The following is a 25,128-nucleotide window of genomic DNA, read 5'->3' on the forward strand; positions in this document are numbered from 1 at the left end:
GAGCTAAACAGAGGCAGTAATTTTTTCTCCCTTCAGGAAATGCCAGCTTGAGCAGGTGATGTCCTTTTTCTTCGTCTCTACCACACCTCCCAAATGGGGAAAGGAAAATGCCACTTGACTGACAAGGCCATTTTTTCACTGACACTTTAAATATTCCACCAGCTGCCCTCAGCTTCTAAGACAATTCAATTAGAATAAACCTGGTTCCCCCCATGTGTGTTTGTAAAATGACCAATAACAATGAAATCTGACCAGAATTCAGATTTCTCTATAAGTATCTGCTAATATTGCTGTTTATCAAGGAGCTAGCAAATGTTCTATGAGTCTTCTCCTGTGATTTCTATTGCATCTCTGAAAAACTGGTCATTAGCAAAGTTTTGACTTTACCAATAAAGAAAATACAGTACGTACCATATCCCAAGAGATCATTCATACTGATTCAAGAGCTTTAAATCAGCTGTTCCAAAGAACAAATTGGAATTCGTATACCTATTTTTAATTATGGTCCCAGGTAGGAAGGAAACTGACCCATTTACCATAATACCCTGCTTGGACTTCCCATGCCAAAATCAGTCAGGAAGAAACAGAGACCACTGTCTACCATTGTATTTATTCTAAAGAGCAAAATTTCACCCTGAGATAAACTAACTAAAAAGGGTCATTCTATCTAACTCTGTCTGGTCATAACACAGGTGAAACCTTAAACTCTTGCCTGTGAGTTACTGACTCTTCCTGTAAGTGTTGTAATTCTGATGTCTACAGATATTTAGTGACTGGTAACCCTCAAAGACAGAATATCATGTGAGAAAATGATCCTACATTATGAGATCAAGCCTACAAGAGAGTAGAAGGAATGACCATTCCTTTTCATTTTAAAAACAGTCATTAATTCTGATGACTGAATTTGTTCCATGAAGTATAATATCCATCACCACCTCTCCCTGCCTCTAAGGGAAATAGTTTTTCATTTAGTAGTTAGTAATGTACATAATTCTTGCCTGGAGAATCCCATGGATGGAGGAGCCTGGTAGGCTACAGTCCACAGGGTCGCAAAGAGTTGGACACGACTGAGTGACTTCACTCACTCACTCACTCACTCATTCAATGCACATAAAATTCAAATCAAAATGGAAACAGCCTAGACTAACTTTAAGCCTGGTTAAGACTAGTATTTAATCACACTAGAGAAACATGGGTATAAGAAGTCTGGTATTTATAATATGGGGCTCTCAGTAAACATTTCTCTCCAAGAACACCATTTTGGCTTAAACTTATAGGCTCAAATTTGTTTCACTTATGGGCTCAAATTTGCTTTCCACTGTGGATTTTCCAGCTTTCTAGATCACTGTAATTCCTTTCTGAATGTTCTCTTAGCCAGTAAAGGCACAAGTTTAGATTGAATTTGTTGATTAACCTTCTCTGCAAACAAGGAGAGCCAGAGAATACTGTAAGGAACTTCCTGCCCCTGCTGGATCAGAGGATGTGTGAGTGGTCCAGCTCAGACCCATGCCTTGCTGTCCATCTTGTTAAAACAATCCTCATGTCTTATTCATCCAACTCTACAGCTTCTCAGCAGGCTTTCTGAGGTCTTCACTGGGCTTGCCTCCCATTGTCTAACACGGACTGGGAATTACTTAACACTGGATCGAGATTCTTTCTCTCTTTCTTTTCTTTATCACACTTGTTCAGCATAAGGGAAACCAAACTAAAAATAAAGGGCGAAGCAAGAGAAAGGATTGAAAAGTTCATTGAGAACTTGGGTGAGGTGAAAGAACACGAGTAGCATAGAAGCGAGGTCACCTCTCCTGTGACAGATAACCCGGGAGGCTGATGTCTTAACCTGGGCTGGACCTTTCTGCATCATTATTTTTTGTTTTAGAAACTCTTGGGACTGCAAGACAGGGATAAGGCTGATCATACAGAAGAGCAAAAAGTATGGAGGGGGCTCAGTAATGGGTGACACTGACTTTGAAGAAACCCTTCCAAATGCCTGTGTGCTCCATTAAGGGTAATTGGTTGGATGTTCAGATTGGCAGTGACTCAGAGAATCAGTGTAAAATTCTAAAGCAGAAAAGCAGGACCACCCCCCAAAAAAAATGAGTAGGAAAGTGGCCCATGGTCCCCTGGTCAATCAAAGGGGAGAAGAACAGCCTGAACCAAACACGGGGAACTCGCATCAGGTAAGCCAGATGAGCAGAGCTGGGCTGGAGCAGCATTATGCACCCAGGACAGCGCAGCCCCACAGGTGCGTCAGTTTCAGGTCCAGAGGTTAAGGTGCAGCAGCCAGAATTGAACCTGAAGCAGAAAATCTGATTCCAAGGTCATGCCTGAAAAACAGAACAGCCAGGCAGACTGAAGCTGGAGCCAGGCAAGCTTGCCCAGGGCTCTGTCTTTCACAGCGTACCTGTGGCCAACTGCAAGAAACTGTTGAGGTCTGCAAGCTGGTTCAGCAGAATAAGTCTTCTTAAGGATTAGCGTGGTTCCAGCATCATTGCAACTCTAAGCTTCCCATCAGAAGATCAGATATATACTATTCCTTCAGAGAGATACATCATTTACCAGCATGAAGCAGTCTCTCCCTTGGGACCACATGTGGAGGACACTGTGGACAATGTCCTTGATTGAGTTTCACAACAAATGCAAAGGCCATTTTCCAATAGCTGTTTCTTCTAGAACCCTCCAAAAAAAACCCACTAAAACACAAAATATAAGAGGGTGGCTCAGTGGTGGCCATTTAGGCAGGGAAAAAGCCAACAGGAACTGGTGATCCAGTGTAAGACTCCAAACCACCAGCAGGGATTGTCTCCTGTGCTCTGGGAAGGGTAGCAGTATTTGCAGCCCCTCTGGGGACAGGGATTGGACTGCAAGTATAGATGGCCTGGTGCGATATTAGAACTAATTACAAAAGCAGCATAGTATTGATTCAGCTCCAGGGAAGTCCAGCTTCTCTTGTCCAGTGAGAGCCCCTAATAGAATTTTCATTCTTCCTTTGGGGCAAAGGGAGATAAACAGTGGGGGGGGAGGTGGGCGGGCAAGAGGGCACAGATCCCTGCCCTTGAGTTTTTGCAGAGTGAGGAGGGAAGATGGAGTAGGCAATGGCAACCCACTCCAGTATTCTTGCCTGAACAATCCCCATGGACAGAGGAGCCTGATGGGCTACAGTCCGCGGGGTTGCAGAGTCAGACACAACCGGGTAACTGAACATATACGCACGAGGAGGGAAGAACTGGGGGAATCACAGCTGTGCCCACTCCCTTCTCAGGACACCAGGGAAGTGAGGACATGGTGGGCTACTTTAGTAATGGAAGGTCTCACAGTTTTCTCTGTGGAGATTTTCTGGGGATTTGAAATTTCCTTGAGAAATCCTTATTGACAATATGATTTTACGATGTAGAGTTCGCTGTGCTGTTGCTTTGGGGCAACTTATATTCCTGAGTTTCACCCCTGTTGAAGAACAGTTTTATTGCTGCTCATCATTTTAAGGCTCATAGTGTTTTCTCTGTAGCTCTCCTCTACATGTGATGTTGAGAACATTTTATGTAATTATATTTCTGAGAACTATGTGAGTTTTAATGATGATGGCTTGATACATGCAGGCAGTGTCTGGAAATGGCAACCCATGAAAGGAGAGGTTAGCTTAATAGTTTCCTCTTGTTTCTGAAATTCTGTTCTGGTCACTGAGAAATGAGATGGACTTAAATTACTGTTGAATATTTTACAGCTCACCCTTCCCTCCTACCCACCTTACTCTACAAACCACATTCATCCAACACTCTCACACGTTTTTCTTCTTGAGTTAAAGGGAAAAAATGATACAATGGAAAGATCACTTCTGTTCAGAAAACCCCCATCCTGAGACAATGATTCAGAGGCAGATGTAGCTGGGTAAACATCAGCCCAGGAGGAGCATCCTTCACAACCCTTATTCTGGGTGTTGACCATTGCTCAGAAAAGCATGTCTCTAATTCTGTGTGTGTCTGCCCTGCAGTTGTGAAGAAGTGGCAAAAGAGAGGTGGGCAGCCCTGGCAGCTCATTGAACCCGTGGATGGATTTCACCCTAATGAGGTAAGAGCAGTCATGTGATGGCTGCTGAAAGTTTATTTTTTCATTATAATTAATGCATCCATATGTTCATTTTTATCCTGTTTTATTCCAGAAAGAGTTTGAAGTGATGTGCATACATGTGTAAGATAGAAGATAAACATAAATTAAATTAATATTCATTTTAAAGAATAAAGTAAAAGTCAGAGTAAAAGGAAAATAAGATAGAAATAATACCTGGATTCCTGACTTAATGATTACAATTCACAATTTGTCCCAGAAATTCCTAAGATACTGCCTGCGAGGACCCACAAAATCAGCTCCAGGCTTTCCAAGGGGCTGATGCAAAGATAGGCATAAGTCATGGCCTTCAAAAGATAAAAAATAAATAAATTAAGTACTCAGAAAAAAAAATCAGAAGGATTCCTGAAAATGAGTTCTGTGAGAAATTTCTTCTACAGATCATTCTAGAAAATGAGGAGAATTGTATGAGAGGAGAACAATGCCCTTGGCAATATCCTGCAGTAAAAGCTGTTTCCCATCTAGGATTCCAAGGGACAATTCTGGAAAGTAGTTCTGCTCTGGTCTCTTCACAGAGCAAGGGGAGCTGGAAGGTGGGATGCTGTCCCCTCCTGTCCTCATTATGTCCATTATCCTGGCTGGAGTCAGGGAAGTTCCTCTTTTATCTGTTCTATATACTGGACTTCTTAATAATATCTCTTTATATAAAAAATAGGAAAAGAAGTGGGGGTGTGGGTAGCTCTACTACTTGCTACATTTTGGTCAGTCAGGCCACAGGGAGGCCTGATCATCCCCTCAGAAGCTTGAAGAGAACCACGTTCTCCTTCCCTCGAGTTCTAGGTCCCATGAGTACCCATGGGCAGGGCTAAGAGTTGTCTCAAAAGAAAAGGAAGAGTGCCACTCCATCATCAGATGAATAGACAGAGGAGTCCCATAGATGCTGGGTCAATTTTAAAGTGCATATTAAACGCCCATGTGTTAAATAGCAACAACCCAAAAAATCTAAGTAATGCACTTTAGAATATCTAAGTTTCCTGTGTATTACTTGGATATGTTGATCCAAGAGAATTATTGGCTAGAAGCTGCTTAAATATTAGAGTTTTCCCCCTCCCCCCAATGATGTCTTTGGTTTTAGAATAGTTCATGTGGAGACCTGCTTTCCGGCAGTAATGAGGTAGTAGTTCTTATCGTTCTTTGTACATCACAGAATTTTACCCTCTGATTCTACAGAGAACAGGGACAAGAGGAGATGGTCAGATAGAGAGTAATGAGGAACAAACTAAAAAGAAGAGGGTCAAAGACAGCTTTGTTGTATCCCTTGGGACATATCTGTCTGATCTATCAAAAGAGTATTGTGTCCCTGACTCTTAAAATAGCCTTAGGGTTCAAGTTCTGTCAAATTGGGGCTCTTTCTTGCACTCAGACGGCTTCACCAATAACTGATGGTTGTGAACAGAGTCAAAAGCTGAAAATCAGCGTGTGCTATAATCTTGAGTCATTCCTGAGAGATTCGTTCACACGCTGGGAGTAGATGATAGAGTGGGCCACAGTGGGCGGAGCTGTGACTAAAGTGGATGATAATGGAGAGATATGCCTAAAGCCTGCCTAGTTATCCCGTATGTTGAGCTGAACAGTAGATGGCAAATTGCCATCCAAGAATGTTTACTGAGTGCCTATCCGGTATCAAATACAGTGAGAAGTCAAGGATGAACAAGAAACTACCCCTGCCGGTTAAGGAGATTATAGGATAGAGTGGGAGACTGAGAAGTAAACAGATAATTAAATGTAGTCAGTGCCTCTAATTTGCAAGCACAGATGCTAAGGGAGCATTATGGGAGATGGGATGGAGCAAAGGGGTATGAGAAAAAACTTTTGGAGGAGGGAACTCAGAATTAAGACCATGAACTTGTCAAGTGACAGGAAGAGGGAAGGGGCTGCAGAAAGTGTTCTGAGCCAGAGAAAGTGCAAGGGCAGGGACCTGAATACAAAAGAAACCAAAGCACATTGGAGGAAATAAAAGTGCTTCAATGTGGCTGAGACACAGAACACGAGAGTGGAGTGGAGAGAGAGGGACCAAGAGAGAGATTTAGGACAGATCACAGAGGGTCTGTATGGGATTTGACCTTTCAGATATGGAGAATGGGGAGCCATTGAAGGTTTTTTCAGCAAGAAGGAAAAATACCCAGACTTAGGGCTTCCCTCATGGCTCAAATGGTAAAGAATCTGCCTGCAATGTGGAAGACGTGGGTTCAGTCCCTGGGTCTGGAAGATCCCCTGGAGAAGGGCATGACCGTCTGCTCCAGTATTCTTGCCTGGAGAATCCCATGGACAGAAGAGCCTGGCGGGCTATAGTCCACGCGGTCGCAAAGAGTCAGACACGGCTAACCGACTAACATTCTCACTTCTTTCACTTTGTGCTCTAAAAAGATACCTGAGGTGGAGGCATGGAGAACGGTTTGGTCCAGAGGGAGGGAGACCTGTTTGGAGGACACTTTGTGTGGGAGAGTGTGGTGGCCTGAACAGAGGTAGTCAGAGTGAGAGAGAGAAAGCCTCTATTGGAGTGATTCAGACAGTTAAATCAACAGAACATGGTTGTTTATTGGATGTGAAGATGAAAGAGAAAGATGCTAAGAACTGGGAAATTGGATAGATGATTCCATTGCCTGCTGAGATCAAGAACACCTTTAGGGGGACAGGGTGGTATGAGGAGGTGTTAGTAAAAAGTTGCATTTAAAGATCCTATAGGATGTCTCTGCAGCAAGCTCAGCAAGGGATTTGAGCTGTAGATACAGATGTGAGCAGCGTCAGGACAGGGTTGTGGCTTGAAGCCTTCAAGGGAGCCTCTGAATGTCCCTATGTATTCTCCTCCCAATGGCGTGCCCTACAGCAGAAACCATGTTAATGGATTCTTCTAGACCATGGGGAAGCTGTGGGAGTCCACCCCTTTTCCATCTTGAAAGAGCTAGTTGGTCAAGGCTGAGTCACAGGACTTCATGTTTATGGCACAGACATAATGCCAACCAAAAGAGTAGACTCGAATCTTTATCAAGTGCCGCCTCACCAGCTCCTGTACATCTGAGCTAAACAGTTGATACTGGCCCCTCCCACAAAGAGGGGACCAGCCTTTATTTTATTGGCCTATTTCTTTCTAAAACCCTGCTGGAGAAGCAGAGGGGGACAGTGTATAATCACTATTGATCCAACTGTTCCAATTTTCTCAGAGAGACAAGTATAATTAAGTATAAACATGGATTTTGTTGAAAAGTTCAAATTTATGATAGATATTAATTTTTGAGCCAGATTGTATTCACCATCTAAGTGAAAGTAAGCAAGTATAAAAAAATCCTGATATACTAACAAGCACTTTCTTTTTTTATCTCATTCCCAAAATGTAGAACAGAATCATAAGAAATACCTTCTTCATTTTAAGGGGGTAATGGGACTAGAAGAGTATAATGCCAGACCTGCTAATTGAATGGATTTGGTGGGTAGGAAGGAGATGACTCACAGAATTGGACACCTGGATGAAGAGAAGTGAAAATACCAAGTCAAGGAACTCAGACAAAGGAAAAGATTCAGTTCAGTTGCTCAGTCGTGTCCAACTCTTTGTGATCACATGGACCACAGCAGCCAGGCCTCCCAGAGTTTATCACCAACTGCTGGAGCAAACTCAAGTTTGCTACCCAAACTCATGTCCATTGAGTTGGTGATGCCATCCAACCATCTCATCCTCTGTCATCCCCTTCTCCTCCTGCCCTCAATCTGTCCCAGCAGCAGGGTCTTTTCAAATGAGTCAGATCTTCGCATCAGGTGGCCAAAGTTTTGGAGTTTCAGCTACAACATCAGTCCTTCCAGTGAAGACCCAGGACTGATCTCCTTTAGGGTGGACTGGTTGCATCTCCTTGCAGTCCAAGAGACTCTCAAGAGTCCTCTCCAACACCACAGTTCAAAAACATCAATTCTTCGGCGCTCAGCTTTCTTTATAGTCCAACTCTCACATCCATACATGACCACTGGAAAAACCATAGCCTTGACTAGATGGACCTTTGTTGACAAAGTAATGTCTCTGCTTTTTAATATGCTATCTAGGTTGGTCATAACCTTCCTTCCAAAGAGTAAGCATCTTTTAATTTCATGGCTGCAATTACCATCTACAGTGATTTTGGAGCCCCAAAAAATAAAGCCTGACACTGTTTCCACTGTTTCCCCATCTATTTCCCATGAAGTGATGGGACCAGATGCCATGATCTTAGTTTTCTGAATGTTGAGACTTAAGCCAGCTTTTTCACTCTCCTCTTTCACTTTCATCAAGAGGCTTTTTAGTTCCTCTTCACTAACTGCCACAAGGGTGATGTCAACCGCATATCTGAGGTAATTGATATTTCTCTCAGCAATCTTGATTCCAGCTTGTGCTTCATCCAGCCCTGCGTTTCTCATGATGTACTCTGCATATAAGTTAAATAAGCAGGGTGACAATATACAGCCTTGACGTACTCCTTTTCCTATTTGGAACCAGTCTGTTGTTCCATGTCTAGTTCTAACTGTTGCTTTCTGACCTGCATACAGATGTCTCAAGAGGCAGGTCAGGTGGTCCAGTATTCCCATCTCTTTCAGAATTTTCCACAGTTTATTGTGATCCACATAGTCAAAGGCTTTGGCATAGTCAATAAAGCAGAAATAGGTGTTTTTCTGGAACTCTCTTGCTTTTTCGATGATCCAGCGGATGTTGGGAATTTGACTGTGGTTCCTCTGCCTTTTATAAAACCAGTTTGAACATCTGGAAGTTCATGCTTCATGTATTGCTGAAGCCTGGCTTGGAGCATTTTGAGCATTACTTTATTAGCGTGTGAGATGAGTGCAATTGTGCAGTAGATAGAGCATTCTTTGGCATTGCCTTTCTTAGGGATTGGAATGAAAACTGACCTTTTCCAGTCCTGTGGCCACTGCTGAGTTTTCCAAATTTGCTGGCATATTGAGTGCAGCTCTTTCACAGCATCATCTTTTAGGATATGAAATAGCGCAACCAGAATTCCATCAACTCCACTAGCTTTGTTCATAGTGATGCTCCTAAGGCCCACTTGACTTCACATTCCAGGATGTCTGGCTCCAGGTGAGTGTGAGTGATCACACCATCATGATTATCTGGGTCATGAAGATCTTTTTTGTACAGTTCTTCTGTGTATTCTTGCCACCTCATCTTAATATCTTCTGTTTCTGTTAGGTCCATGCCATTTCTGTCCTTTATTGAGCCCATATTTGCATGAAATGTTCCCTTGGTATTTCTAATTATCTTGAAGAGCTCTCTAGTCTTTCCCATTCTGTTGTTTTCCTCTGTTTCTTTGCATTGATCGCTGAGGAAGGCTTTCTTATCTCTCCTTGCTATTCTTTGGAACTCTGCATTCAAATGGGTGTGTCTTTCCTTTTCTCCTTTGCTTTTTGCTTCTCTTCTTTTCACAGCTATTTGTAAGGCCCCCTCAGACAGCCATTTTGCCTTTTTTGCATTTCTTTTTCTTGGGGATGGTCTTGATCCCTGTCTCCTGTACAATGTCACAAACCTCCATCCATAGTCATCAGGCACTCTGTCTATCAAATCTAGTCCCTTAAATCTATTTCTCACATCCACTGTATAATCATAAAGGATTTGATTTACATCATACCTGAATGGTCTAGAGGTTTCCCCCCCCACTTTCTTCGATTTAAGTCTGAAATTGGCAATAAGGAGTTAATGATCTGAGCCACAGTCAGCTCCCAGTCATGTTTTGGCTGACTGTATAGAGTGTCTCCATCATCGGCTGCAAAGAATATAATCAATCTGATTTCGGTGTTGGCCATCGGGTGATGTCCATGTGTAGAGTCTTCTCTTATGTTGTTGAAAGAGGGTGTTTGTTATGACCAGTACATTCTCTTGGCAAAACTCTATTAGCCTTTGCCCTGCTTCTTTCTGTACTCCAAGGCCAAATTCGCCTGTTACTTCAGGTGTTTCTTGACTTCCTACTTTTGCATTCCAGTCCCCTATAATGAAAAGGACATCTTTTTGGGGTGTTAGTTCTAGAAAGTCTTGTAAGTCTTCATAGAACTGTTCAATGTCAGTTTCTTCAGCATTACTGGTCAGGGCATAGAGTTGGATTACCATGATATTGAACGGTTTGCCTTAGAAACGAACAGAGATCATTCTGTCATTTTTGAGATTGCATCCAAGTACTGCATTTCAGACTCTTTTGTTGACTATGATGGCTACTCCATTTATTCTAAGGGATTCCTGCCCACAGCAGGAGATATAATGATCACCTGAGTTAAATTCACCCATTCCAGTCCATTTTAGTTTGCTGATTCCTAGAATGTCGATGTTCACTCTTGTCATCTCCTGCTTGACCACTTCCAATTTGCCTTGATTCATGGACCTAACATTCCAGGTTCCTATGCAGTATTGCTCTTTACAGCATTGAACCTTGCTTCTATCACCATTCCCATCCACAACTGGGTGTTGTTTTTGCTTTGGCTCCATCCCTTCATTCTTTCTGGAGTTATTTCTCCACTGATCTCCAGTAGCATATTAGGCACCTACCCACCTCAGGAGTTCATCTTTCAGTGTCCTACCTTTTTGCCTTTTCATACTGTTCATGGGGTTCTCAAGGCAAGAATACTGAAGTGGTTTGCCATTCCCTTCTCCAATGGACCACATTTTGTAAGGAGAAGATTGGAACATTCTAAATTTGGGGTACCTGCACTATATCCAGTCACTAGATCAAGTTTATGAGCTCTGATCTCAGGAGAGGAGTCTGGCCTGGAGACACAGGTTTGGGAATCACCTGCTTCTAGTTGAGAGTTAGAGACACTGGCAGGGATGAGGTTGGCCCAAGGGATCAAATTATGAAGAAAAATAAAGATCAAACAGGATTAAGATTGAGAAAGTGTTTTAGTTGTCTACTGTTGCATACCAAATGATTTTTAAACCGTGCACATTACTTATCTGACAGTGTCTGTGGCCAGGAATCCAGGCAACATGGGTTAACTGGGAGTCCTGCTCCACTGTCTCCCGGGCTGCCATCAAGGTGTCTGCCAGGGCTGGGTGTCATTTGAAAGCTTAACTTGGATCTGCCTCCAAGTTCACATGCAGAATTTAGTTCCTTGAGGCTTGTGGAACTAAAATGTTGCTAGTTCCTAGCTGGCTGTTGCTCAGAGGCCACCTGAGTGATCTGTTTCACAATGAGTACAAAACAGCAACAGAGAGTATCTGCCAGCAAGACAGAAGTCACAATGGTACACAGCCTAATCTCAGAGTAGCGTTCCATCACCTTTGCCATATCCTAGAAGTTAAAAGCAAGTGTCAAGTCCCACCACACTCCAAGGAGAGGGATTACACAGGTGTGACTGCCATGAAGCAGGAACTATTGGCTCTCCCAGCAGGACCCACTGGAAAGAAGACCTGGGAGATCACTAGATGCCTATGGAGACAGCTGATGTAGCAGAGAGTTGGGCATAGCAGTCAAACTGCTGACAAAATGCAAAGAAAGTTTGTCCTAGAAAAGAAACATCATGGTAAAGGTCCAAGACCCAGATTTGTGGTCTGTGGGAGGTGCAGCAATTCTATCTGTTCAAACGTCCACCTTTTAAAATCTTTGCAAAGTTAAATATCTGAAAAAGCACTTAAAACATCTCTGAGTCTAAAATCAGACAATAGTAAACAGGAAACGTGGAAAGAATCACAAACATATTAAGTCCAGTTTCCTTGACTGTGCTGAGACTCTCTATTTAAACATTCCTGACATCTCCTGCCTTTAGAAACTCCATCCAACAAAGCTCTCTGCAAAATAGCCTCATCTCCTCTCATCATGAATGGAGCAACTCAAACCAACCTCTTCAAACTCTCCCTGTAGGCAGTGAATCTTCCATGACATTAACTCCCTCTTCTTTCTTGAGCCCTGATGCGTTTACACTGCTGGAAGCAAACATCTATATATACAATCAGTAGGTTGGCTTTAAATCAGTTTAATAGCCTCTAGATCTTCATTTGTCTCAACACCTAAGTCCCTGGGACCCCAGGTCCATGGCAGACTTGTGGAGTCCCTCAAAGAAGGCAGCTCTGCTGGCAGTGGGGAGGAAGAGGAAGTGCCTTTTGGGCCAGGAAGCCCTCAGATAGCAGTTATTTAGGCTGGTCACCCATGTGTCAGGGCCCATGTTTGTTCAGTTTGCTTTATATATCACCTTGGAGCAGTGGTTTGGGTGGTCACACACTGAATCAGCTCGGACGGGCTGCAGCTAGAAACTTACGTTTTTCCTTAAATGTTTTAAAATACAGCTCATACCACTATCACATTGTAAGCTTACAAATTTAAAATTAATTGGGAACAAAAGCAACCAGGTCCAATAGATTGAGTTTCTGAGCAGATTAAGAGGCCAGGGAAATAAAACCATGCCTTCCCTGTGGTGAGGGCTTCCCTGCAGGCATTTAAAATCAATCTTACCAAGATAGACTAGATGTGTTCTTCCTGCAGAAAAAATAAACTCAGAGATTTTTCACTTTGGTCTGGTAGAACCCCAGTGTTAAATTTAGCAATTTACAAGGTTGGTCATAAATCGTTGGTGAAGTCTATATAATCTTGCTCTGAATTGCATTTATTCTTTAAAAATATTACAAAAAGGAAACAACAAAATTCTGTAAAGCAATTATCCTTCAATTAAAAAAGAAATTAATTAAATATATATATATATTACAAAAAGGTAGTTACTGTTTAGGGTTTGTTTTTATGGTTGTCTTACTAAAGAGTTCCATTTTTGTAACAAAGTATATACAAATATCTTCTGAAGTGGGAGTGTGGAGAAATCTCAGATGATGTCCAGCTATGAACACTGCTTGGCTTCTATCATGTCCGCATATGCGAGCAGATCATGAGCATGTGGGCTGAATCTGGCATGGTGTATTTGCCTGGAGGACCCATACTGCCTGCGGAAGAACTCATCATAAGTACAAATATGGGTAGGCAAAGAAGTGTGGCTCAATTTTAAATTGTCATCAGGAGGGAGAGCAATTCTAAAAACCACATGATGGCTGTCACCAAGGACTGAATCAAGGAACAGCACCAAGTCCCCACCCTCCAACTCCCCTCTCCATGGACTCATGCCGGAATCCTAGGGAGAGCAAAGGCTGCAAGTAAAAACTGAAAAAGCTGCTCACCTAAATACATAAAACAATGGGAGGTTAAGTCACCCTGCTTGGTCACCCTTTCTGTGAGAGTTTCAAAGAGGAAACTTTGCAGTGGGCCAACAGCCATCGCATGGTTTTGCCACCATGAGGGCTTCTGCAGCAGGCAGATGAGTGGGTGCCAGTGCCCCCCATAAGCACTGGGCTGCAGCGGTGCCTGCAGACCAGCACCAGTGCCCATCTGACAGGGACTCACCCAGAGTGAGGGCCACACTGCTAGCACTGAGCGGCACCTGGACCAAAGCAGCACCGCCCTTGTGGCAACCACCTGGACTCCGCAGCTGGGGCCCTGCGGGAACACAGGTAGCTGAGTCACTGCAAGGAGAGACAAGGAAGAGCCTGCTCCTGTCCACCACAATATTCCACTCACCCAGGACCCTGCGTCCCCTAGCTTTCTGCTGGACCGGTTTCATTCCATGCACGTGTCTGGCGGGGTTAGTAAATGAGGCAGCCTGTGAACCCACCCTAGGCTGCAGACGCTGTACACACTAGCAGCAGGAAACCATCTCTACCCCTGTCCTGAGGACAGATGTTAGGGAGACGTGTGGCAAAAATCTCTATCGGTGAAATAAATTAGTTTACATCTATCTGATGGAATATAGTGCCATGAGTAAAAACGATAGAGATCTACTTTCAGTGACATGCAAATATGTTTGTAATATAGAACAAATTAATAAAAGCAGATTAAAGATTGGTGGGATGATTACTCAACTGAATGCATTTGTCAACACTCACGGAACTGTTTACCAAAAAGAGTTAATTTTATTGTGTGTAAATTATTCCTCAAAAAGAGAAGATTATAAAATATTTACAGAGGGATTGAACGTATGTATGTGTGTGTGCACATGTGTGTGTGGCTCAGAAAGGCTCGATGCTAACAGTGACTCTCTATTCAATTAAGATGCGCTGTATCCTGTTTTCCTTTTTGCTTAACTGTCTTTTAAATTTTTTCTCAGCTGAATAGGTGTTGCATTAACATTTTAAATTGTGAATAGGGAAGCACAAAAGATATTTGTGTTCAAGGACCAGCTCATCCAGGGTAATGAGGATAGCTGGGCCTTGTCCTGAGCAGTGCATCATGGGAGTTACCAGAGAAGGTTGGTTTTAAGAAGCTCATAGTAGGTGCTCAGTACACGTTTCTCAGACAAATGAATAATTATAGTGGGTCATTTTATCACAAGTGTCTAGTTTAGTAATAATGATGCCACTCTCATTTTAGATCCAAAATATCAGCAGTGCATACTCATGAATATTTTAATCTCCATTAGAGTGACAGCCAACTAATCGCTTTCAAACCAAACAGCTACCCATACTCACATCTGAGCTCTTTCCTTTTAACTTTCCTCCACTTGTCCTCATCCCCATCTCCTCCCTTATTAATTCAGGCTGGGAAATAAATGACCACAAGTACCTTGGTACCACATAATTATTAGGAAGACTGCTTAGGTACATCAAGGTAAAATGCAAAAACCAAAAAATAAGAACCCGTCATTTTCCACAGACCTATAAGGAGGCTACTCTGTCAAGAAGTGGCAGAAAAAACAGTCTGAAACCAGTCCTCTCTTTTGAAAACACACTGACTGCTTTAGTGTGTGAGAGATGATCAGGTCTTCCAGTAAACCTGCTGGCCTGACTGCCTCTTTAGGTCTGAGAGTGAGTGTGTGTGTGTGTGATTCATGTTGTATGTGGGAGTGGCAGGTGGGGTGTGTGTGTGTGTTAGACACCACACAGATATAATCAAGATTACATTGGTGCATGCATGGAATTTGGGATCCACCTCAGAAGGCTCAGAATGTATTAAAATACCAAGGATATTTAATACATCGACTCAACCAGTTCTAGTTTTTTTCTAAGTGCTAAAATCTTACACATAATTTAGACCTAGATAAGTCATTAGATCATTCACTCATTTTGCAAAAGAGAGAATTTCAGCCCACAGAGTAGAAGCCTGCCCACATCCACAGGGAGCTGGCAGCACTGCTTACTGGCAAGATGAACAGGATGTGCCCTCTGAAGACAATGTCCATGTGCTTCTGAATAAGTCAGGGACATCACTGAGCATCCGCCCTGAACAATATGTTCCCCTCTGAAGCCTTCAGCAATCACATTCCTCTATTCATTCAGCTTTAACCACCCTCCCCCCAACCCAACCCCAGGGAGATGTAGCCATCTGGGGCCTGAAGGCTTGTCCAAGCCCCATTTGCTAAATGAAGGCATTATCTGCAGAGAAAGACTCCTCATCAAAGACATGTTAATGACAAGCCAGAGGACTGAACACCAAGAATGGATCCTGGTGACATTGTGAATAAAGGGACATACAACAATGGAACCAGGGAGTGGGCATTGGGCTGGAAGAGCCGGGGACAGACCTGTGAATTAAGCCTGTACATTCCTCATCCTGGCACTCCAGCTACATTCTTTATGCCCACAGCCCTGCCAGGGGGCCCATTCAGCCCCATGTCCCAGGCACCCCTGGGTCCCCACCCAAGGACCATTCTCTTCTGTACCTCTGAGCTTTTGTGTGTGCTGCATCCTCCATCATGTATACTCCTTCCCTCTTGATCCATCCGGTGAATTCCTCCTTGAAAATTCAATTCAGCCATCACACTCTTCAGAGAGGACCTATCCTTTCCTCCCACCCAGCAGAGTTGCCACCTCTTCCCCTTCCAGGTGTGAGCACCCCTCACAGCCCTCCCTGTGGCTTTGGTAGCATCATTCTGCATGTCTCAGTCCCTCACTAGAGGGAGTTCCTTGAAGGAAGGCCTGTAGTAAGCCTGTAGTAAGTGTTAGCTGTCCACAGGTAAGTGCATAAATGGCTTTCTGAGAAAGTGTATTTGCTGTCTATTACCAAATAACAAATTTCCACAAAAGTAGCAGCTTACAATACACACTTGGTTCAGTTTCTGTGGGTCAAAAGTGCTGGCACAGTTTCACCGGGCTCCCTGCTTAGGATTTCACAAACATCTACATTCTTACTTGGAGACTCAACTGGGAAAGATTTGATTCCATACCCACTTGGATTGTTGGCAGAATTTATTTCCTTATGGCTGTAGGACTGAAGACCCAACTTCTTACTAGATGTGAACTAGAGGCCACCCTCGGTTTCCTGCCATATGGCTTCCCAACATGGCTCCTAACTTCATCGGCCCAGCAAGGAGGTCTCCAGAGCAAGTCTGCCAGCAAAGCAGAGTTGTAGAGAACACAACACAGTCACTGAAAGGACATCCTTGATTGTGCTCTGTTGCTTAGAACCAGGTGATAGGTTCCACCCACATCAAAGGAAGGGGATCATACAAAGACCCAAAGGTAGGAATCCTTGGGAGCCAGCCTAAGGTCTGTCCACCACTCAAAGAAAAGAGTAAATCTTGCCGATAAGTTCTTTACTTTGGTATAATCCCCCTTTTACTTTTCCTTTGGGTTCTGGCTTGCAGGTGGCTTCACAGCTGTTTGCAGATCTCTTCTGGGAGAAGATGCAGCGCCAGTGGCCCCATGTCCTGGGAAAGGAGAATCCATTCAATCCCCAGATTGAGCAGGTGTTTGGAGACCAAGGCGGGCACTGAGGCCCCAAGGACATGTGCTTCTGGGGAGGCAGCAACTTGGGTAAACTCATTCAACAAATGGTTATAGGGGCTGCTTGTCACAAACTCACAAGACCCTCTATAGCAGGATCTTGTTTTTCTCTCATTTGAGAGCTCATCTAAATAATGGTGTGACTCTGTGCTTCCAGGATCAGTGCCCCTGTAGCCCTCAAGTGACCTTGAATAAAGTGCTTTGCATGCCATTCCGAGTGATAGAGTATCTATCTGTCTGTGCCCTTGAATGGCTAGTTGTTCTAAAAAATAAGTAAGAACTCAGCTTGAGTGACGTTCAGCAACTTACCCAGGGTCTTGGTGTGTCAGGAAGTGACCCACCTTCTGTGGCTGACTCCTTAAAGATGGGTCTTCCCAGGAAGGCTGCTGGCTGGCTCCCAAGGCCTCTCACACCAGAACATGAAACTACAAGCACAAAATTAGGTACAACTTGAATACTTATTTAGAATGAGAGAAGAAATCACAACAAATTACAAACTTTTAGAAGTTAACAAATAGAAGCTCCACAAAGTCTAGGGGAAAAATGACAACTTTTCTTTCTTTAAAAGATTTTCTTACATTCTTTGGCTACATAATCTGATCGCCTCTTCCTATAATAATGATGTTGTAATATGATTGTTTATAGATAGAACAGAAACAACTTTTTCTTATTATTGATATTTAGAAGAGTTTCTTTCAGCTACAAAACTCATCACTGGTAAAGTTGTGTAAATTTCTAGGATGGTTTTCAAACTGGGAAGACCTCAATCAAATTCCTTTCGGGGAGGGGTCATCAAAGACACACACCCTTTTTGTAGTGCTGGTAAACCTTTGTGTTCATATAAGCACACATATAAGAATTTTGATAAATTCTATTGCACATCCTTCTCATCAATGTGTCACTTTCCCAGCACTGATGGATATGGGGGTCCGTGTCTATGTGGCACCAGCATTCCACCTCAGAGCAGGCCTGCCTTTCTACATTCTGCCCTCAGGAGCTTGCTTGGCACAGCCCAAAGTGTGGGCCAGTTCTCACCAGGGTTCTCAGGGGCCGGTGAATAAAGGCTCCAGCCTCTTCGTTTAGTGCTTAGTTTGGGAATATATTCTGTGTGCTTCTCAGGTGGTCTCGACAGAATCAGCCTCCTTTGCTCACAGGAGCCATCACCTTACATGACTCTTCTTCCTTCCTTGTGTCATTTTCCTCACTTCTCCTTTCCCACTTTTGGGGATCGCTCCCCAAATAAACCGCCTGCACATAAATTTTTGTCTTCATAAAGATGAAATTATAATGACAGTATGTGTATAATTGTGTATGCTTTATTACTTTACTATTTTTAATGTATTTATTTATTCCTAATAGGGAGACACTTCTATTTTGCCCAGGCACCAGCATGAACCACATCTCGCAGCCGTCGTATCCATGATCAGAAGACCTTACCCTGGACTAGCTCCCAGCTTTGTGCGCTTCACACCTCATTTCTCCTCCGTGATCCACACACTTCCCGTGCCAGGAGCTGTAGCACGCTTTCTCCTCCTGTGATCTGACCGCTAGCCCTGCACTTTGTCCCCACGCTGGTGGACAATAGGAGCGTACCTGGAAGTCCTTCCTGACCCAGGATGGCTGGCAGTAACCTGCACAGAACTAACAGCTAACCACATACATAGTGCAACCTAAATGGATCTCCATTTCACCTTCCCCAAAATTCCCATGGCTTTTCCAGAGCCACGGATAAAAGGGAAATTGTGACAGAGATGAAGGAGTTGTGTTTAAAATATCTTACTTTTGCCAATTTTACAAAGCATAGGACCCTGTGAACTCATTGTTGGGGCCCCTTCCAGGGCTTTGGAAGAAACTCTAAAACTTAATCTTTCTTAGACTTATGGTAAATCCATCTCTGCTCACAAGATTAATCTGCCAGGTTTGTGTGAGCTTCAGTTTGGGGGGCCAACACACTTAAAATATTGTCAGTCCATTAATTTCTGTCACCTGAGTCAGATCCTTGGCTCAGAATGACCAGCATATGTCCCCAGGAGGTAGATCAGCAGGGGACCAACAAGCCCTCTGGAGGCTGCTTGTCTGAAGCAGGAAATACAAGCTTGGAGAATAGATTAAAGATGTGAGGCGTCGGGCTGTGGTTGTGGTTTAGTTGCTAAGTCGTGTCCAACTCTTGCGACTCCATGGACTGGAGCCCACCAGGCTCCTCTGTCCATGAGATTTTTCAGACAAGAATACTGGAGTGGGTTGCCATTTCCTTCTCCAGGGGATCTTCCAGACCCAGGAATTGAACCCAGGTCTCCTGCATTGCAGGCAGACTCCTGCATTGCAGGCAGATTCTTTACTGGCTGAGCTACAAGGGAACTTGGGGAATAGATTAAAGATGTGAGGTGTTGGGCTGTGGACACCTGTTATACCTGTCTCCTCCTGGTTCTGATGTTTCAACATTTCATCTTACTTCTAAGCACTAAAATACCAACACTCGTGTTGTTTTGTTATTGTTTTTTTAAATCTGAAATCTAAATCATTCAGTCTCAAAATATACCCAGAGAACACTGCACTAAAATTTTGTATTCCTTTAGAAAGGATTCTATTCAATCCCCTCTGTTTAAAATGCTTCCAAGTTAATTCATTGCTATTCTAATTTTTATTTCCCAGAGTACCAGTGAAGTTGATCATCTTATATTGCTTTTGCTGTTGTTGGGGGCATGCAGAATTCATTTTAGGCCTTGATCTTTTTACAGAAGGCCCTGAAGGAATAGAGTTATTTTATTGAGGTAAACTAGAAGGGGGTATAGGGAGATTTAGAGGGTCCAGGGAGGGAGTTCCCAGGGAAGATTGACCTGAGTCTGATCACCTTCTGTCTCCCACCCCAGATGTCATCTTTGTCCTTGCTCCTTATTCCTATTTAAATTCTCTTAGAGACTGAACTCCCACCTTAGGGATTATTTAACCAGTTTCATCTTTCTCATTCTCCATGTGAACCAGTTCAGATGGGAGAATGGAGGCCCTTGGGTTCTGAACCCTGGCCTCCTTCCTAGCACAGCAACAAGAAACCAAAGGATGAGAAAAGATGGTACTCCTTTCTCACAAATACTGCACAAAATAAATACTAGTTATCACTACTGTCTCCACAAGAACTGGACTCCCAAGTCAGGCCCACTCCCCTGGATTGGGAGTCCAGAGTGAGGCATGTCCACTTAGGGCTCCATTTTCTATACTCCAATCCAGACATGTTCTTTCTTTGAGCTCCAACTCTGGCTTTCTCTCTGGTTTGGGGATATCCTGTCCTTGTAAGGTGTTATGTGCACTTCAGATGACTTCTGAGTGTCCAGAATTTATCGTGGAGCCATGGGGGACAGCTTCTATCCCATATTTCTGTACTGGTGCCCCTTGAGCTACTATCGTCAGCCTCTAGTTTTTCAGAATCGTAGTGTGTGAATGCTGCCCTCTGAGAGGCACCCTCTTTATTGGGGTAGCTTGCACCCCCTCCATGCCCTTCCCCCAACCTGGAGTGACCTCCTAGAGACAAGCACCTGAACCTGAACAGAAGCTCCAAGAGATGAGAACCTGGCCAGTCAGGCTCACTCTGTATCCACAAGCCTACAACAATACCTGTCCATGAAGAGGTGCTCGATAAGTACTACTGAGTGAAAGAATGAATGAGATATTAGAGTTGCTCTCCAGGATACACTTCCTTATATCTTGCTATTAGGCAAAAAAAAAGGAGCATTTTTTCTGCCCCATTTGAGTTAGTTCCATTGAATCACACTGCTTATGGTGAGAAAGGTAAAAAAGAAAAGCAATCAACACGGAATGCTTTCCTTTCTGGGCCCCTTTGGTGGAGAGGCATGATCTTCATCTAAACACCCCAATACTATATTGTCATTTGTTTCTCCTTTGTTCAGATTAAAGACTTCTCTTACCCTTTGCTATTGAAATTTGGTTTCTCATTTTCCACATAAATAATTATCAAGAACTTTTATCCCCACTTCCTGGGCATTTTTCATTTGGTAGAGCCTTTTGGGTTCCAGCTCTCATGGAAAAATAAAATCGACCCCCAGCAAGAGCAAATCAGCTAAAAAAATCTTATCTGAGATTTGTATTGATACATAACAATGCAGGAAACGTAAGAGACGTGGGTTCAATCCCTTGGTAGGGAAGATCCCCTGGAGGAGGGCATGGCAACCCACTGCAGTATTCTTGCCTGGAGAATCCCATGGACAGTGGAGCCTGGCAGGCTACAATCCATAGGGTTGCAAAGAGTTGGATACCACTGAAGTGGCTTAGCATGCATGTACATAATGGGACCAGAGCCCCCAGGAATTTGCAGCAGCTACGCCACTCCACCCCCTCCCTGAATTAGTCCCACAAGAGAATGGATTCTGAACTGCAGTCTATGGGAACCACCTTGTTCCAGAATTAAGAGGGCCTATGAACTTGAATGGGAAAAATGTCTATAGTACCCTCTGGGTAAAATTCACCATTTCCTTTAATTATGAATGGGGCAACAAAACACTGTAAGTTTATAGCTGTATTGTTAGCAGTCTATCACAAATATTTTCACATCACTTTGTTGCAGATGCAATCAATTTTCATTACTCAGGACAGTTATGTTCTATAGTCACCTTGGACACTGAATTAGCAAATGCTGAACCGCTGGTCCTAGGGGAGAAAAGGATTACATACCTGTGAGAATCTGGACACAGCATCATGGTCAATCAATCAATATATAATCTTTTTTTAATGTGTGGTTTTTGTTTAAAGACATCTTTTAAAATTTATAGTTGATTGATTGACATTGAACTCACACGCAACAGCCTTAGACCTCACATCTGAAGGAAGCTTAATTACCCACCTATTTTCTTCATGAGGCACATCTTGGTCTCCTGAACTTAAGCACACAATGTAGCACTTCAGCTCTCACTCAGGGCCCATTTTAAACAGTGGAATCACCAACGGAAAGCATCAGTTCAGTTCAGTTCAGTCGCTCAGTCGTGTCCGACTGTTTGCGACCCCATGAATCGGAAAGCATAAACATGACCAAAATGAAGCAGTAAATACATTGTAGAAAGGACTCTTGTTTTCAGTGTGAGAACTGAAACAAGAAGTCAAAGTCCTGCCTTTTTCAATTTCAGCATGGGAACATGCAGGTCAGGTGACGGAAATTTCTCATTGTTCAAATGACCTCAAAAGTGTCATGAGTGTTAACTGGGAGGTTACAAATAAATTTTAGCCAGTACATGAATTTACAGATCGAGAATTTGTGAATAATGAGGGATGACCATATCTTGAAATATCATTTATGGCCATCAGTACTTTGAAACACCTGTAGTTATTAGATCCATTGTAAAAGAAGTACATATGGGAAGAATGGGTACATGCATATGCATGGCTGAGTCCCTTCATGTTCATCTGAAACTACCACAACATTGTTAATTGGCTATACCCCAATAATGGATGCCCATTTTTAAATATTTCAAAATATTTTTTAGTACTGTGATACTTCGTTTCGATATGAAGGGTTTCTTTAGTAACCCTTTGTGTTTGCAATTTAAAATGTTACTCTAAGAAGGGCTCTCCAGCTTCCCCAGTTTGTCAAGGGGCTGCATGACTCACACAGAGTTGTATGCTCTGGGATGTGTTGCTTTGAGGAGGAAGAACTCCACAGTCTAAAATGTCTGGGAGCACAGCAGAATTTCTCTGCTTCCTGGGAAGTCACAGGGTGAAAGTTCTACAGTAAAAAGCTCTGTTTAGCTCATCATTTACCCAACATTTTTGACCAAGAGCCCCTTCTCCTCAAAGGAGAGCTATTAACAATCTGTGGTCATCATGCTCTACAGGAACACCTTGGAAGATGCTATTTAAAGGAATTAACCTCTAACACACTCACCAGCAGTATCAAGAGAGAATTTCCCAGGTATATTTAGACTAGAACCCCCACTCCTCATCTCTTGAGAAAAGTAGGATGTCTTTGGAATTCCTCTCATTGCAACAAAAGCTTTCCTGGTAGAACTAAAAATGACTAAGGCAGCACTTCTCCTAGGCCCTGAGATAAATGTATAGATTTCCTGATAAATGAATGCATCAATATGCTATTAACATGTCAGTTTTCTCATTAAATCTGATTATAGAATCTGTGTTTGCTTAGCAGGATGAACTCCTCAAATCTGGAAGATCTGGAAGAGGGTCTAGCATAAATATTCATATAAGCCAGGGCTCTTTTAATCTGGTCTTTTGCTTGGGGTAAAGGAGTTGGGGGGTGGTTTTAAACACTTGCTTTAAAAGCTTGCTTCTGGGTCACTTCTTAAAACTGCAAAACCAAAAAATAAGAGCCTCATCATCATGAATCTGTCATTAAAGAGGATTACACTTCTGAAGCTCTTGGATGGATAAAAATGGAGAGGGGAAATAAAGAGAACACAATGAGGTTTGCTAAGGATTTCTTTGGGCATTGTGCTCCTGGCTGGCTGCTTTGTTTATACTTAATTACGTGGACCACTCATAGGAACCCTTTCAGCCTCAGAGCGCTGCAAATGTAACTCACGGGTTCACAAAGCTGCAGTCAATAAACTGCAGCAGAAAAATGGGCGAGAGGGTGCACCAAGGGCTTCTGTAGCAGCCCACGCTCAAGGCAGCTTCCAACCCGGGAGACCTTCAGCCTCCCCCTGAGGACTCTACCCTCTGAGATGCACGCTTGGCACAGGCTCAAATAAAAAAAAAAACCAGGTGTTAGTATTTTCACAGTGATCTCCACACTGTAACTCTGCAAATATCAGCCCAAGCCTGGACACTGAGCGAGGCTGCTAAGGGAGCAGAGAGCTTTTGAGGAATAATAAGCGGAGACTCCAGGATCATATAACTCCATGATAAGGACAAAACACCATCCTGCTGTCTCCTGGACCTGGGGGACACATCAAAACACAACCAGTGGGGATTTCCAGAAGCAACAGGTTTTGGAATCACTTGTCCAGGTTTGAATCTTGTTTAAGCTTCTGGTCCCTCAGTTACTTCTCTTCGGAATGAGAGCGTTAACACCTGTTTCCCAGCATTACTGAGAACATTAAGGACAACAGTGGATGCTTACAGAGGGCAATGAGACATGTGATATGTCTCACTTAATCCTTACAAGGATATAAGGCAGGTCTGCCATGATTATCCGTTTTTTTTAGAGAGGGAAACAGAAACAGCGAGCAATTAAGGAACTAGATGGAGATTGCACAGCTAATATATGATGAATCAGAACCCTGAAGCCAGGCCATCTGGCTCCAGGCTCCATGCTGTTAGCCAGAGGTGAGCCCGCCTTTGTTGTGAAAGATAATGCTTGCACAACATGGGAGTGGTTGATCAGCACTTGTTCTCATTGTCTCTCTAGCCAGGGTGTGGTTTGGCCACCACACAGGCTGGAGTCTGCTTTTTCTATAGAGAAAGCCAGAACTCATCAACAGACACAGCCTGGGCCTCTACAGGCTCACTCTTTTCCTGCCTGTTTCTTTTAGCCTACAACCCAGCCACAGGGAACTTGTCACTACAAGCACAGGCAGTGGGTAAGTCTCCACCAGCCGCCCTCCCTGCCACTCCTTCCACGGAGATGTAGCACCTATCCCCACCACTGCAAGCCAGCCCAGCCCAGAGGGGAGGTGCAGGCGGGCCAACCACACCCAGGCCTAACACTATGGAGGACAAGCTGCCACTTTCACCTCTTAGGTCTCAGAATCTCCTTGCATGGTCGAGGTTTTGCTGCTACGAGGGAGGCTCTGGGGGATGAGACACCGTGTGGAAGAGAGAGGTCACAGGGAGAAGATCCAAGGTGTCCCCAGCCCACACCAAGGCCTCACAGGTGTGAAAGAGGATTTCCTGGACCTCCTAGACCAGCCCTCCACCAGCTGGATGCAGCTGGACAGGCATTCCCAGGCAAGACTGCATGGAGCCCAGCCAACCCACAGAATCATGGGATATCTTTTCATTTCAAGCCTCTGAGGTTTCCAGGGGGCTGTTCTACAGCAACAGTGAAGCAAACTCAGGCCAAGCCCCCTCGCAGTTCCATGCCTTTCAATCTGCTCTCTCCTGAGCCTTCCGTCCTTTCTCTCACTGGAACACTCCTGCTTGTTCTTCAAGATCCAGCTCACCTCATCTTTGTCATGGATGGGAAGGTACAGAACAGACACACAATCTGCCGGAAGGCATAAGTACCCCTAGGACAAGGTTCAGTTGCTTGTGAGTGAAACCCCAAAGAATAACTTTAAAAAGAGAGAAGGTTGGGGGACTTCTCTGGTGGTCCAGTGGCTAAGACTCCATGC

The 25,128-nt window shown here is 43.6% G+C and overlaps 1 protein-coding gene across 6 annotated transcripts in view; it reads left to right on the forward strand.

The window, feature by feature from the left end:
* AOAH (acyloxyacyl hydrolase) overlaps positions 1-19,064 on the forward strand; it is a 183,721-nt gene extending 164,657 nt beyond the window's left edge. For 4 of the 6 annotated variants that reach the window (XM_043873042.1, XM_043873041.1, XM_043873044.1 and 1 more), the window contains 2 exons: positions 3,989-4,065; positions 16,696-17,045. In XM_043873042.1, the coding sequence (XP_043728977.1) occupies positions 3,989-4,065; positions 16,696-16,824 (206 nt within the window). In that variant the 3' untranslated portion in view covers positions 16,825-17,045. Of the gene's footprint in view, positions 1-3,988; positions 4,066-16,695; positions 17,046-18,193 lie in introns of those variants that run through there. The other 2 variants (XM_043873040.1, XM_043873043.1) reach the window with 2 other exon arrangements.
* The last annotated feature ends 6,064 nt before the right edge of the window (positions 19,065-25,128 follow it).

The sequence above is a fragment of the Cervus elaphus genome, chromosome 18 (genome assembly GCF_910594005.1).
Source record: "Cervus elaphus chromosome 18, mCerEla1.1, whole genome shotgun sequence".
NCBI lineage: Eukaryota > Metazoa > Chordata > Mammalia > Artiodactyla > Cervidae > Cervus > Cervus elaphus.